Below are 17,051 nucleotides of genomic sequence, written 5' to 3'. Positions count from 1 at the left end.
ATACAACTCATGGTTGTACCTCCTCCTCCATCTTCCTCTTTCACAGATTGGGCCGATAATTCGTCTAAGTACCTTTCTCTCAAATGCATCCAGTGTTTCAATATCTTTAGTTGTTAATGTCCAGGCTTCAGAGGCATATGTAAGCACTGGTCATATAAGTGATTTGCACAGTTAATTTCGTGGTACGAGTCAGGAGCCTTGAGGATGTAAGTCTTTGTTAAGGCAAAATAGGCTCTATTGGCTAGTATTAATCTCTGATTAATTTCATAGGAGGTATCATTTAGATGCGCAACTGTTGAGTCCAGGTACTCAAAATGTTCAACTCTCTCAAATGTATAACTGCCCATTGTTATTGCATTTGGCATATTTTCTCTATGTGCTTTTCCAGCTGCCATATATTTTGTTTTTTGTTCATTAATAATTAACCCCATGTTGCTACTAGCCTTTTCAAGAGCTGTAAATGTCCCTTCCATTGCTTTTTGGGTTCTTGTTATTAAATCTATGTCATCTGCGTAGGCCAGGGTCTGCACTGATTTATAGAAGATCGTTCCCCTATTCAGAAGGTTTGCATTTCTCACCACCTGCAGGGCAGCATTAAAGAGAAGACATGCCAATGCATCCATCCCCTTGTCGCACTCCGTTTTTAATACTCAATGTATTGGACATCATTCTTCCTATTCTTACACCACCTTGTGTTTCGCTCATTGTCATTCTCACCAGTCCTACCAACTTTCTCAAGATTCTCAGTTCATCTAGAGCTTGATGTAACTGCTATCTATTTATGCTATCATAAACTGCTTTGAAATCTATAAAGAGGTGATGCGTGCCAATCCCATATTTGTTTGTTTTTTCCAGTATTTGTCTTAAGGTGAATATTTGATCTATAGATGACTTCCCAGGAAGAAATCCGCATTGGTACGGCCCCGTCTTCCTCTGTATGACTGGTAGTATTCTGTCGAATAGTATATTAGAGAATACTTTATATACTAAATTAAGTAGTGTGATCCTTCAGTAATTGTCACACTCCATCTTACCTCTTTTCTTATATATGGGACATACAATACCCTCTTTCCATTGTTGGGGCATTTTCTCCTCTTCCCATATTCTGATGAGCATTTTCAGAAAGCTTCGTTCAAGCTGTCTACCTCCTTGCTTAAACAGTTCTGCTGGAATACCATCTATCTCTGCCGCCTTATTGTTTTTCAATTTCTTCATGGCAGTTTTCACTTCTTCTATATTTGGTGGGTAGTGTTGTCTGGGCCCTCTTCCCCATTCGTGTGTGTTGAATTCTCTGGTATAGTTATTCTAGGGTTGAGGAGACTATCAAAATAACTGCGCCATCTTTCGCATATTCCCTGTCTCATCTTTTATTAAGCTTGTTTTACTACCAAAAGGCTTCCACGCCGCATTCACCTCTCTATAGGATTTTCTTATTTCATTTTTGCTTCTCATGAGCTCCATTTCTTTGACACTTGCTTTCATCCATTCTCTCTTTTTTCCTTGGTGAGTCCTCTTTTCAATCCTCCGTGTTTCTTTTATGATAACTACTAGACAATAAATGACAGCATTACCTGAGAGGGCTGCACAGACACTCAAATTATTTATATTGATAAGGAACGGTGGAGGTCCTGTAACACTTCCTTGGGGAATTCCAGATATCACTTCTGTTTTGCTCCGACTTTCCATCAACTGCTATGAACTCTGAATTGATTCACGATTTCCTGTCACAAACGTCAAAGAACTAAGACAATGCACCATAAGCAAGCAAACTGATTAGAAGCAGACTGTGGTGAATGGGATCAAAAGCCATCTGGAAATCTCAATATCATGGAAACAACTTTATATCCCCTGTCAACAGCACTCTAAGTTGATATGAACAAAGATCCAGTTGTTTCACAAGAACAACATTTTCTAAATCCATATTGGCTATGTATCAACAGATCATTTTCTTTGAAGTATTTCATAATGTACTAAACAGCTAATTTATGTTCCAAAATCCTACTGCAAATATTTGTATGCAATTATTCCTATTTCCTTTTTTTGAGCAGGGGTGTGACCTGTGAAACTGTCTAGTCTGTAGGCATAGATCCTTCAACGAGTATTTGTTGTAGGCAATTGTTAAGTATGGATTATTCTATCAGCCTACTATGAAAGAAACCTAACCGGTATATGATCTGGGCTGACCAACTTGCTTTTATTGATTTGAGTTGCTCTGCTACGCTGAGGATATCTACTTGTAAGTTACTCAAGTTGGTAGCTGATCTCAGTTTGAATTCTGGAACATTTACTTTGTCATCTTCTGTGAAGGATTTTGTGGGAAACCATACTTAGTAACACCACTTTAGTGGCACTGTCATGAGTAACATCACCTTTGCTATCACACACTTGTCTCTTGGTGCTGATTTACTTGACATATGACCAGAATCTCTCTGGATTTTCTGACAGGTTTTGAGACCGAGAAGCATTGTGGACACTATTAAAAGGACCTCAAAATCTGCCATAAATTTTGAGACTTTGTGTTCGTTGGAATTTGGTATGCTTGTTTTGTTGCTTCTGCAACAGCATTCTGACCTATTCTGTGTACCATAGGGGATCAGTACTCTCTCTTATTAATTTGTTTGGTACTAATCTCTCCATTACTGCTTACATAGTTTAGAAGGAATGGAGACTGCATCTTGGAGGTATCAAGGGTATTTTTATCTGCTTTTCAAATAAAAATGTTTTGCATGGTTTGTATGTTACGGTATTCGGACTCCCTTCACCAACAAAGCTCTTCGTCACAAACCTCAAAATTAAATACCCCCTTAAAAAAAACTACAAAGTATTTCAAATACATACATTAACATTCTTACAGTACAAAAGTCCACATATCACACTATCACTTCTAAACAGTGTATGGAGGGAAAAAAAAACACACTGGAGCAAGTACACTGAAATAAGATACGTATAAATTAAAAGCAAGCAAATTTAATATTCAAATCTCTTTAATTTATTACAGGTTTAAATGTGTACTTCACTGATCGTAAATATACACTGAGTGAATGTACAAGAAATAATCATCAAAAATTATGAACTATAACCTGCATCATCATCACAGTTCAGGAACTTTGAACATTAGAATTTTTAAACTTCCTATTCTCTCTAAATTTGTATATACATATATCTGTAAAATTCGTTAATGTTTACATTAAGCCCCAACATTAAAATCTTATTTGTTTCTATTTTTTATGAATGTATTATATGTCCTTTATTTAAGCAATGAACACTAACACCAAAATTAGTTTCTTTACTTGCCCTTTTTTAAGTTATTTAAAGTGAGAAGCTGTCAAATATAGTGTCAAGAATAGACTCTGTTTATAACAATAAATTTCAGTCATAAATAATATCAAGTGGTTTCACTGCAGATCTCTCCAATATTTACAGTAGAACTCAACAGTTCAGTATGTATTGAATAAGTAAAAATATTTTAAGACATACAAATGCTGACGAGTTTAAAAGAAACCTGGGATAAACACCACAGCTATGGATGTTGATAAGACAGTCATTCGATGTTGTAACGTACTGTTGTAGTCTGCTCCGTTGCCTAAATACGACCTGCCATCCAACACTAAACTAACACCAAACCTTAAAAGAATTTTTCATACCCTTCTAATCAGAACCTACTCACAGGTACTTTACTACAATCTAAAAGTTCAGTACATTTGATAAATATAAATTTGACGAATAACACTACAAAATATATTCAATTAAATAACATTATTATTAAGCTATATGTGTGTGCCAGATTAGTGTGTGTGTTTGTGCCTGTGTGTGACACAACTACAGCCTTTAACAGCAAGGAGGTATACAATGTGAACTAAAATACTGAAATCTATCAATCACTGTACAATTTATTGCAACTGTTAACAGTGTTTCTGTATACCTCACTGCTTGTACGAAGAATTCTTGGTGTTATATGGAATATCTTTAAAGAAATTACTTTTCTTATCAGTGACCTCTCAAAGATGGATGGTGAGGTATCAAATATACCTGAAGCCTCACTAGGCAGAGGGCCGAGATTGCTCTGCGGTAGTAGCAGTGGCCGCAGGTTGTGATGGAGCACTCTGTGGTGACTGAGTGGGTGGGGTGGCGGTCGTGGTGGTGGTGGTCGGTGGTTCAACTGGCAGAGTCGCCACTGGGGCTGGAGGAGGCAGAACAGAGGGATTGTAGGGAGTTGTGACTGGTGGAGGTACTGGAACAGGAGCAGGTTCAGTACACATTGACATGGGCACTTCTACTGCAGCACTGTATGAGGGTGGTGGAGTTGGAAACTTCTTAACTGCAAATCGAGGATCACACATGGCTGTCTCATAGTCTGGTAGGTCTGGCAACAGTGATTGACTATCAGGATCTATGTAATGAATAGTGCGCTGTGTAGCAGCTAGGCGAAGGGTTAGGTACTTGTAGCAACTCCATACCACACCAATGAAGTAAGCCTGTAACAAAAACAGAAAGTTATATTACTGCAATTTCAGTTACAAAAACATAAATGTAATTAGACAATGTGCTCCTCTTTCTGGAACTAGAGAATTTGAAATTGAAGGTTTTCCTGCAAAAAGGACGTAGCTAGAGCTTTCCATGTTTTCAGTAAGTTGAAAGGACTATTCAAAACCAAAATTCTAAGGTATAAGAAAACTTACTTCTTGATTATGTTACTTAATGGTTCTTACATATTATAACAGTACTTTCACCAAAAATGTAAAAGAAGATTTCTTTTATGAAACGGATTTCATAAAATAACTCTATAATCATAATAATTTATTATTTAAATAAATGTTCTAAATGAAACACAGCATTAATTACGGGTTTGCAAGCTGAATTACATTTTTCAATGTTCATACTGCCATTCTGCAATGTCTGGCTCTTATTGTGCATTGTCTGTGTGTACCCCAGTGTAAAGGTAAGATTTCAAGTGGCACAAAGAAGATTGCAACTTGTTTTAAATGAATAGAGATGTTAAATCGTGCATATCATTAACTGCAGAGACGTAGTGTCAAATGAGAATAATATCAAATAGCCACATTTGGAATGTGTCAACTCGTATAAAACACCTAGCTGTAACAAATTTTAGGAATATAAAATGGAATGATCACATACAGGGCGACCAGCATGAATATTCAATAACATGGCAAGGACAATCATTTGAAACAAAAACATCTGCTAAACGTGGGCTCTAAAATGCATTCCTTAAGAACAATGAGCACTTGTTCACTAGAAGAGGTGTTCAACAGTAGTGAACATGAGTAAGTGCTCATAGCTCTTAAGAAATGCATTTTAGAGCTTTTTTTTCTTCAACTGATTATTCTTGTCATATCCCCGAATATTAACCATTCCTCTGGGACACCCTGCAGACTGGCCAGTGTGGAGACAAGGCCTTAAGACTTCCCAAACCAATGACAACACTAACCAAATGACTCCAATTTTGAAAGGAAATTCAGATACTTAAATCTTGGAGGACAAACCACTTTTATGAAGAAAACTGAGGCTGGACGTACCCATGCAAGGGTCATCTGCTAACACCTGGGACAACAAAGATAGGAGGGCATATTTATGTGCCAAAAAGTGGGGGCTGTCCAGTAAAATATGGATCACTGTGAGGGGAGCCCTGCAACTACAAATGGGAGAGGTGACTCATTATGGAGTAAATATCCATGGGTCTTCCTGGTATGACCAATACAAAGCCGGCTGAGGATGGTACATTCCCACCAGGGGGAGTGGAGGGAAGAATGCCACATGGTCAGAGTTCCCTTGCTTGCAAAAAGTTTATTAGACTGGGATGCGGCCTCCCCAAGAGCTGCCCATGACTGAGCAAAAAGGAATTTGACGCGAAGCTGCAAATCCGCCCCAGAGGGGCCATGGAAAATGGGGTGGGGTGACTACTCCCCAGCCAGATGATCGGCGGCAAGCTTATTACTGGGATACAAATGTGGCCACGCACCCAAAGGAAATCAACCAAACAAGCAGCACAGTCATCAATGGCAGGAAGGTCGTCGATGGCAGACACCAAGGGTACTTGATGACATTGGCAGATTTAGAGCCACTGCTGTAAAAAGCAATAGCAACCCTAAAATTCTGTACAGAGCAGTTGGAACAAGCAATATAACACCATTTTGGAGTGATCGAGACTTTGAACCCCAAAAGAGATCCATCCGAATCCAGGGCCGAGGAACTAACAAAGGAAGGGGGGGGGGGGGGCAAGGCAGAGAGAAGTGGAAAACAGGATTAAGAGGGAAGATGGAAATTGCTGCGGAGAGATGTGAGGTGAAGCTCAACTGGTAAACCCACCCGAAGGTGGGCAGTGGGCAAGTGATGTCCTAAAGCTGCGAAAAGAATATGAGGGGTCAGCAGTGAAAGAGCAGATAGTGATGGCACAGTAAACCACAAGCTGGGAACACTGAACTGAAAAGAGGGAGAGATCCCAGTGTTAACCAGAAGAATATAGACAGGGCTAGTGCAAAAGGCAATGGTGCCCAAGCCCATACTACAACGATGGACCGGGTCTGAAAAGACCAGTGTGAAAGGGGCAGCTGCCATCAAGTGGGAACTAGCCCTAATACAGAGTGGGGTGACCAACAGTCCAACAGAGGCCACGAGTCCATTAATAGTAATGAGAAAAAGAACATTTAGTATGGAGTACTGTGAAATGCCATTCTCCTGGGGCTGTCGGGAGCTGAGAACATTGCCTACCCGAATTCTGAATAGGACAGGAACTGTCAAATATAAATCAGAATAGGACCTCAAAGATTCCACTCATGGAATGCAAGTAAGATCTGATGGCACCGAGCCATGTCACAGGTCTTATGAAGATCAAAGAAACCTGTGACAAGATGGCACTGCTTTGGCTGCTGAACTGCAGTTTCCAACTAAAGCAGATGATCGATCAAAGACCGTCCCTCCCGAAAGCTGGAGTGGTAAGGAGACAAGAGGTCCCAGGCTTTGAAGACCCAACTCAGCTGACAAGCCACCATCTGCTCAAATAATTTGTAGGGGATGTTGGTCAAGCTGACTGGCTAGTAACTATCAGGGGAGTATCCTTACTGGGCATAAGGACAGGAACCACAACACTGTCACTTCCACTGAGAGGTGGAAAATGCCTTGGAGCCAAATATGGTTAAACACCTGGAGGACATGTTGTTGTTGAGGACTGAGGTATTGAAGCAACATGTCATGGAAGGAATCGGGCAGGGGCTGAATCATGGGAAGAGGAGATGACCAGAAATTCTCATTCATTGAAAGGTTTATTGTAGGATTCTGCCCGACAAGGGATGAAATGTAAGTGGGAAGATTCAGCCCACTTTTTGTGGAGAAGGAAGGCGGCTGTATAGGATGCTGATGGCAATGCCACTGCAAAGAACACCTTGCAACCCCAAGGTCCGGAATGGAACACTGTCGCTAACAACCTCGGAGAGTGCAGAGTATCGAAGCGGCAGGAAAATCTAGGGAAGAGACAAAGTGTTCCCAACACACCCGCTTGCTCTGTTTGATTAAGTAACAGGCTTTGGTGTGAAGATGGTCCAAGTTAATACAACCGAAGAGGACAGGTGCCAGTTAAGGCACTGAAAGGCCCCTGCAGAGATTATAGATGGCGACGGCAATGGCTGCACTCCATGGGAACAGCCAACAGTGAAAGGTGCCCATTGAGCAAGGGATGGCAATGCCAACGGCACGATTATTTGCATCGGGCATGTTATAGATGACTTCATCAATACAACCTGACAAAGAAGGGGTGAACACTATAGGCCAATCTGAGGGTTGGGAAGCCCAGTGGGATAATGTGGTCATTGGAAGGTAGGAAAGGAAGAGAGAATCAACGGGAATTGCTCACTATTGCAGAGGTCTTCATGTGACGAAAAGTGTTATTGAGGGAGAACAGGTAGGGAAGTGAGCAAAATATCTATGGTAGAGAAAATGCTGTAAGTGGCACTGAAATGTGTAGCAGCACCATAATCAAGAAGGCACAAGTCATGGTATGTAAGAAACTGGTCTATGTGTAGATGCCAATGAAGCACTGCCCCACAAGGGGTGATGGGCATTAAAATCCCCAAGGAGGAGGAAGGGAAGGGGCAGTTGCTGAAATAGGGAAATTAAGGTAGTGGGTATAAGTGGCCTATCAGGAGGGATATAGAGTTGGCAAGCTTCCAATTCAGTATGAAGGGGGAGTCATGTACTAACATCATCATACAGACCAACATGCAAATGCCACTAGAAGCCCTGAAAGGGCTGACCCATTTCTGACAAAGCACAAAAAGTAAAATGAGATTCCTGGAGGATGACAAAAGCTGCAACTCTGGAACATTACTGTAGTATCCTTTCCAGTTCCACTGAATAAGCACAGAACTAGGATCCAAATTTGAGGGGAATGGGCCAAAACTGATCACACCACCATGCATTATCAACAAGGATGGGGTGACCTCCATAAACAAGACGTTCCAAGTAAGGAGTTGGCAACTCCGGGAGGGGGGGGGGGGGGGCAGAGGAGCCTTGAACTCACATTACTACTTCTTCTTCTTCTCCTCCTCCTCCTCCTCCTCCTCCTCCTCCTCCTCCACCTCTTTTGTAGGTCGAGGAGGGCAAGTTCCAGAGAACAGGCTTCTGCGAGATCTGGAATTGATAGCAAGCAGGCAACCTTGAGGCGCAAGGACCGTGGGTCCTGGGCTGACCTGGGGCAGCCAGCATCCGGTCTGGGAGATGCAGAGAGGGAGGGGTCCCTGGAGGAGGCCCTATCACCAGTAGGCAACGAACAAGGGGACACTTCTCCAGTAAAGTTAGGGGAATGGCATGTCGAGGGGAGGGCGTGGGAGTTGCAGGGTAGGGGGACAGTACAGGGGCTGGGACTGGCAAAAATAGGAGGAACAAGGGGGAAAGGGTGTAACAGAGGCAAAGTTAGATGTCACAGACAGAATACAGTCATTTCTGGTGAGCCTCGTGAAGGACAAACGATCAACGACATTATACTCCTGTAGTTTCTTATAAACCGGGCAATTCGGAGAGCATGGAGAGTGATGGTCATGACAACACACACAGGCCCCAGAACACAAGGGTGCCCCACACACAGTGGGCATACAAAATCACTGCATAAAGGGGGCGTCTGACAATGAGAAGAGATTTGGCCACAACGCAAACACTGAAAACACCTCATGGGTGGTGGGATGTATGGCTTCATGTCATACCGATAGCATGCAACCTTGATCTCCTCTAGCAGGGCGTCCCTTTCAAATCCCAGAATAAAGGCCAGTATCAATTCTATTGTCCTTACAGCCTTTCTTTTTTTATTTATTTATTTATTTATTTATTTATTGTTCCGTGGGACCACATTTAGGAGAAGTCTCCATGGTCATGGAACGAGTCAATACATGAAATTATAACACGATTGTAGAAACAGATAAAATGAAATATAAGAAACATATTCAGGGGACAAGTCGTTAGTTTAAATAAAGAAAATCAAAAATGTACACTGGAATTTGCTTAATTTTGTATCTCTTCCAGGAGCTCCTCGACAGAATAGAAGGAGTGAGCCATGAGGAAACTCTTCAGTTTAGACTTAAAAGTGTTTGGGCTACTGCTAAGATTTTTGAGTTCTTGTGGTAGCTTATTGAAAATGGATGCAGCAGAATACTGCACTCCTTTCTGCGCAAGAGTCAAGGAAGTGCATTCCACATGCAGATTTGATTTCTGCCTAGTATTAACTGAGTGAAAGCTGGTAACTCTTGGGAATAAGCTAATATTGCTAACAACAAACGACATTAAAGAAAATACATACTGTGAGGGCAATGTCAAAATTCCCAGACTATTGAATAGGGGTCGACAAGAGGTTTTCGAACTTACACCATACATAGCTCGAACAGCCCGTTTTTGAGCCAAAAATACCCTTTTTGAATCAGAAGAATTACCCCAAAAAATAATACCATATGACATAAGCGTATGAAAATATGCGAAGTATACTACTTTTCGTGTTGAAATGTCACTTATTTCAGATACTGTTCTAATGGTAAATAAAGCGGCATTTAGTTTCTGAACAAGATCCTGAACATGGGCTTTCCACAACAGCTTACTATCTATCTGTACGCCTAGGAACTTGAACTGTTCCGTCTCGCTTATAACATGCCCATCCTGTCTGATTAAAATGTCAGTTCTTGTTGAATTGTGGGTTAAAAACTGTAAAAACTGAGTCTTACTGTGATTTAGCATCAAATTATTTTCCACAAGCCACGAACTTATATCATGAACTACATTATTTGATAATGTTTCAGTATTACACACAAGATCCAACAAAATGAATGCTTCCAAATTGGCACGGAGTTTCTCATCAGTTTAGGCCCCTATGAAAAATGACTCCCTGACCCATATTCAAACATTGGTGAGGATTAATGGGCATCTGGAGGCAGCCAAGATGGTCACAAGCACAAAGGGCCACAGACTGGCTGGCAGGAGCAGATTGGGTGGCAGAAGAAGTTTTGATTAGCAGCGATCTCTACCACATCCCACTCAAAGTATTTTTCACCAAACTTTTCTTCGATAGTTTCCATGAAAAATCATAGCCTGGCGGTGGTGAAAGTGTCCCCATCAGTCCTGGTGCAGACCAGGTAGTGGGGAAAGGGTTTCATCGAAAGCCAACCCTCCTCACAGGGTGTAGCCAGGGAAGGAAAGCCTGGCAGGTTATAAGCAGCAACACTGAAAGATCCATTGCCATCTGGAGTGATAGCCGTAGAGGAACATCCAGCTTTAAGCTTAAGACATTTCATATGCAAAGCATCTGCCCTGATATTACCCACTCTGATCAGATGTTCTCCTCATGGGCACCAAAAAGACACAGCAAGGGTCATCTGACTTGGTGGCTGTTGCTGGGTATTCTAATGTTCCAGAATGACAAGCAACCAATTTTAGGCATACAAGGGGAGGTCACATATCAGAAATGTGATCCCTGTGTTGTCAGGGGCTCAACAGCAAGGGTACACAATTACCCCAGCACACGGAGTGGCTACCGTCCTGGCTATTTGGCGTTAAAGGACACTATTGTCAGGTAACAGATGAAGGAGATGGTTAAGGCCACACACCAGACATGCTAAGATGTTCTTCCCCAGCTGCCGCATACAATGAACAGAAAATTTACAAGAGGAAGTCAAACCCCAAAGGGGGGCCAAAAACATCAAACAGGAAAGGTGAAAATGAAAAAGCAAGATAAAAAACTGGGAGTAATAACCAGAAACAAGGAGGATAGCCAGGCCCAAGTATGCAAGGACAGAGAGAGGGAAAGGAGGCGGCAGAGGGGAAGGAGTGAGGACAAGGAGGGACTGCCACAGGGCAATGAATGCAGCTCTGGAAGGACGAAACAGCCACAATAGCTCAGGGTCCCACGTGCACCACGCACAAACTCACGAATGATACATGAGCCGCTTGGGGTTGTCCATACAGTACACAGTTCACAGACAGAAGTTCAAAAAGATTGATGTCAACAGTCATCACATTTGAGTGATTTCCTACTTTTAAATGGAGAGTTGGCACTGTGATTAGAGATATAACTAGCCAAGCAGGACACTGGGATTCAAATCACGATGATTTTGCTGTTTCATTTTTCATGTGAACAATTATAAGGATTTCATGAAACTGAGAATGAACTTAATTTTGTGCAATAATTACAGGATAATATAACAACATGGGTAAGAACAAAACAATGAAAAATTTCTCCTCCAACATTTGGAGCATCTTGATGCAGAACCCCGAACTGTAGCACTGATTTTGAATAACAGTTGCACTTAAATTTATATATTAAAATACTACAACTAGTTTCGGCCCCCAAGGCCATTACCCAATGGTTATACGTAACATGGAGTTTGAGTTCCGTCAGGGCATCTGACAAAAAACCACTGGATAATGGCCTTTGAGGCCAAAATCAGTTTCTGAAAAACCAACTGGCATTGGCATTTTATTCAAAATACTACAATTGCGTGGTAACAGATAATCACAACTTTTAGCGACTCATATAATTATCCCAGCAGTCTCTTACCATTAACTATTTACGCGCAACGGCATTATCATGAAAATGGATCATGTTTCTTTTCTGGCAATTATTAGGCAAAAGATATGTTTGTGCATCAAAGGTTCTTTCATTTAACATGCATGATGCAGAAGATTTCTGTACTTCGAATTGTTTTTTTTTATCATCACCCAACTCATTGACATGACAAAGCTCTATTCAGTAATGTAATCATAAACAAATCTCAATGTTTGTGTTGCCGTGTAGTAGATTGGACAATTAGCTTTTGATAAGCTTTGTCCTTCCATTAGTGATCCCATACAGATAAGTGGAGAGCAAATATGTCAAATTTTATCATACTTGCCACAGTATGAGATCCTCAATTTGCAGTCTAAAAACTGTCACATCCACTGTAGAAATTTTAACCGCACATCAGAAGAGAGGCATGCATGCCATAACTAGTTGTGTCTTTCTACAAGGAGGAAAATAGAAAAACCTGTTGTAATTTACCACTGTATCCAATCTCTGCCCCTTCACAAAGAGAAAGCATACAGGCTGACCATTCATTACAGTGGTGACCAGCAAAAATTTCCTTGTTAAGGGTCTATTCTGTGTGTCTAGCTAGTGACATACAGTTTCAGAACAGATGTTTCTTGGAGTAGGTCTAGAATACAGAAAGGACCATTTTTGCGTAATATTTCTGCAGGTAATACTTCACATCAGCACTAGACTAGACTAGACTAGTTGCGATTTAGTGCCGCCTCTTGTTGTGCTGTCAAATATTCACCTTGCCTTCTGTAATTCCTCATTCCCTTACATTTTTTCTATTTGTTAGGTTTCAAAACTTCCCATTTTTTCTGAACAGGAATGCAATTGCAATCAGCATGACCTTTACCAAAAGCGATTTCTTCCATATCGGATGGCACATACAGACTGCTAGACTAATAAGAGTTAAGTCGTCGTCCTTCCAAACCGCCCACTACTTTTTGAACAGTAGATTTATTTGAAGTTAAAACAAGACAACTGAAAAACACCCCATTGTTGATAACTTTGCTGCAGTGTTCCACTAAACATAAACCATGGATCAGTCATTTCATGCAACGAAGGAGTAACTCAAGAAGTGACCTGTTCCTTGCAATGTAATACCAGGACAGCTAGCTCTATCTCTTGGTATGTAAGACACACAACAAATGGAGATGCATCTTTCTTGTACAGAACAGAAGTGTGTTTTTTTCTACCACAAGACAGTTAATTTAACTCCGAAACTCCTCCAGGGGCCCTTTCCCTCCCCAACTATTTAACAGATTTAGTGCAGCCTACAAAATGTATGTTTCAGATTTTCAGAGTGTTTAGCTTCAATGCTTCTATCTTTAGAAGGTCTTCAGCCGGAACTGTATTATCTTAATTGTTCGAGCATTTACATTGTTTTACTAACAGCTACAATTAACATCTGACATAACAGACTAATGGGTTAACCACTTTCAAAGCAGGTAGGAACTAGTTCATACACTATTCCAATTACACTATCAGTGGCTGCTCCTCCCTCCTCCTCCTCCTCCCCTCCCCATGCATAAAAAAACTGCATTTGTTCTCTCATATACAATCACTTGTACATCAATTTTCGACAACTTTCTCAGAATCTTTCACAGCAGTGTAATACCATCTAGTTATTATGTATACATAACTAACTAACTGAACTTTCTAAAATTGCTATTTACCCATAATGCTTCTTTAAAATGATGAAATGCATACATTGAGACACTCAACAAGGAAAAATGTACAAATTAACTATGCATTTTTATTGCTGAGTAAAAATATCTTATGCTTCTCAGAAATACTAGTTTTATTTTCCCGAGCAACACTTAATACCTCAGGGAGAACTATGCTATACTGGGGCACAATGCAGTTCAGAAAGTACAGTGGAGAAAATAAAATTATGTTGTTACTGAAACCACCAGACTATCATTTGCATGTTGGAGGGACAAGTGGCTACGGAGAAGAGAAAAAAAAAATCATGATTAACACATCTCTGATCCTCCTCCTATAAATTCCACCATATCTAATCTCAATGTACAGCCCTGACTTTTTACATCAACTCCAACTTTGGGCATTGTATATTTATTGTGAATCAGGTACATAACTGATAATATTATTATTGAATTTAGTAAATAGACAGATGGTAGTGACAATTTCTGAATCCAACATCTCACTATGGAGCATGGGTTCATTTTAATCTTTGTATGCACCAGAGAGATTTCAACTTCAGTAATGTTACAAAGGTGTCCCTGTACATAACAGTGTGTCCTGCTATTAAAATTCCAAGAAGGCACATTCCTAGGTAAGTCCTGAACTTGGTCCTTTCTCCCACATACACTCAACAACCAACAATGTCCAAATTAACTACACATTTTTATTTCTGTGCAAAGACGTCTTATACTTATCAAAAATACCTGTTTTATTTTCCCTGGCGATGTTTAATAACATCAAATCAGAGAAACTCAAACTTTTACAGATATCATTATTGACAGCTGCTCTTCCCACACATTTTCCAAATGGACCAATGTGGGACAAAATCTTAATCACACATGGTGTATCCTCTGTCACAAACAGTAAGGTGTCTCGCAGAGTACAAAGGCATATGCAGACGGAAAGATCACATCCCCTTTCGATAATATGATTTTTGGATCATTCCATGTCAAAACACACAATAATTCAACGATTTGTAACCCTCTATCCCAGATTTTCACAAAACTTTGCATATTAGCTTACACTTCTGTCACAGGAACTTCTGCAAAATCTTTTTGGCCTCAGACTATGACTTCATCACTACATTTAAAATTCTATATGAAATATTCTGATAACTGAGGTCTGCAAGAATGTCAATGCAAAATGGTACTTATCTAAGTAAATGCCCACAACTCAGGTGTTTATGAAGCTTTTGATTTGGAATTTTTTCCAGTAGTATGGCATATAGTTAATAGGTATCCAGTTGTTGAAGCAGTGAAGTTACAAATAAATTTTTTACACAATAGTATTGTATGTCAATTTTCAATTTCAGAAAAACTGCGAGGATGTGGAAAAATGCTTATATCACATTTCTCCAACCTCCTGGAAACCTGATTTTGGTATTGCATTATCCCCTAGATTGTAAGCTTTCTAACAATATAAAGATTTTAATGGGTCTTCTGCTAATTGACATGCACATCTGAAATCAAAATATTTATTGCTGTGATGGAAAAGAATCATTTTAAGTACGTTCATCCACGAAATGTCTCACTGCCTCAGATGCAAGGGTATCAAATTAGCATATTTAAGTATAACTCATTCTAGGCAGAAAGTTAATTTTAAGTGTGAAAATTTCTTTCCTTTCATTTGACTAATTCAGTAATTTTTTAAAGACTATAATATATATGATTTGTGTGTTCAGCCAATCACCTGCTCACATGGATAAAAAAGTGTTGTTAGACAGCAATAGCTTGTTTGAAAGCTTTATAGGCATGAAAACAATGCAACAATTGCTGAAATTCATTATTGAGGTTAACTGGCATGCAACAATTAGTCTATCTGGTCTCAGTTGCTCTTTGCCTTTCTATGAGAAAAATCAAATCTAGAATGATATTTTCACTCTGCAGCGGAGTGAGTGCTGATATGAAACTTCCTGGCAGATTAAAACTGTGTGCCGGACAGAGACTCGAACTCGGGACCTTCGCCTTTCCCAGGCAAGCAGATTTTTACCGGGTTTGAGCACCGGAATGATGGTGCTCTTCTGCCACTGCGATGGAAAGACGCCATCGCACCAGAGCCAGTTGAAGATGACGAGAAGATGTCCCTTGTAGTCAGATGAGAGATGTTTAATCATCTGGCTGTGGATGTGATCAGGCCCAGGAGCTGTGTCGGGGCAATGTGCAAGGGCACTGAGAAGCTCCCACTCTGTAAATGGGGCATTATAGGATTCACTGCAGCAGATGGTGAATGAAAGGACGTTCCCTTCCAGCCGCTGTTTGAGCTTGTGAAAGGCTGGGGGTTAATTCTCCGACGCAGAGGCTCAAGCAAAGTGTTCGACAATCGCATTTGCGTCGGTACAGAACTCGCCATTTATGGTAACACCGGGGACAGCTGTTCAGGCCTGGTACCCGAAAAGACGTTTGATCTTTGCCCAAACTTGGGAAGGTGACATGTGGCACCCAATGGTGGAGACGTATCTCTCCCAACATTCCTTCTTCCGTTGTTTGATAAGGTACCGAACATGTGCACGGAACCGTTTAAAGGCTATCTCTGACGTTGATCTGTTGTAGAATTTTAGAACATGTTTTTTGCTCGCGTATCATGTCGTTTTTGGAAACCCAGAATCTACTCTGTAGGAATCAACATGGATTCCAGAAACAGCGATCGTGTGAGACCCAACTCGCTTTATTTGTTCATGAGACCCAGAAAATATTAGATACAGGCTCCCAGGTAGATGCCATTTTCCTTGACTTCCGGAAGGCGTTCAATACAGTTCCGCACTGTTGCCTGATAAACAAAGTAAGAGCCTACGGAATATCAGACCAGCTGTGTGGCTGGATTGAAGAGTTTAGTTATGTCACAGGGTTATTTGGTAACCGTGATAGCATTACGGAGATGTTTAGCAATCTCAAGTGGCAGACTCTGCAAGAGAGGCGCTCTGCATCGCGGTGTAGCTTGCTGTCCAGGTTTCGAGAGGGTGCGTTTCTGGATGAGGTATCGAATATATTGCTTCCCCCTACTTATACCTCCCGAGGAGATCACGAATGTAAAATTAGAGAGATTCAAGGGCGTACGGAGGCTTTCAGACAGTCGTTCTTCCTGCGAACCATACGCGACTGGAACAGAAAAGGGAGGTAATGACCGTGGCACATAAAGTGCCCTCCGCCACACACCGTTGGGTGGCTTGCGAAGTATAAATGTAGATGTAGATGGTTCAGGGAAGGGTGCCGCTTATGTCGCTGTAGTGCTCACCGGCGCTCCTTAATTGCTTCTGCGACTTCCGGTGACCATCAAGGGACTGCCTTGCACCTCG

The 17,051-nt window shown here is 40.9% G+C and overlaps 1 protein-coding gene across 4 annotated transcripts in view; it reads right to left on the bottom strand.

Annotated features, from left to right (window-relative positions):
- Positions 1–2,951: 2,951 nt before the first annotated feature.
- The window catches only part of LOC124784755 (lysosomal-associated transmembrane protein 4A), a 29,635-nt gene continuing 15,535 nt past the window's right edge, over positions 2,952–17,051 (bottom strand). For all 4 annotated transcript variants that reach the window (XM_047254126.1, XM_047254127.1, XM_047254128.1 and 1 more), the window contains exon 6: positions 2,952–4,475. In XM_047254126.1, coding sequence (XP_047110082.1) covers positions 4,041–4,475 — 435 coding nt within the window. In that variant the 3' untranslated portion in view covers positions 2,952–4,040. The remainder of the gene's footprint in view (positions 4,476–17,051) is intronic.

Source organism: Schistocerca piceifrons, chromosome 1, assembly GCF_021461385.2.
Source record: "Schistocerca piceifrons isolate TAMUIC-IGC-003096 chromosome 1, iqSchPice1.1, whole genome shotgun sequence".
Classification (NCBI taxonomy): Eukaryota; Metazoa; Arthropoda; class Insecta; order Orthoptera; family Acrididae; genus Schistocerca; species Schistocerca piceifrons.
The sequence above is the reverse complement of the archived record's forward strand: the minus strand, read 5'-3'. Positions and strand labels throughout refer to the sequence as shown.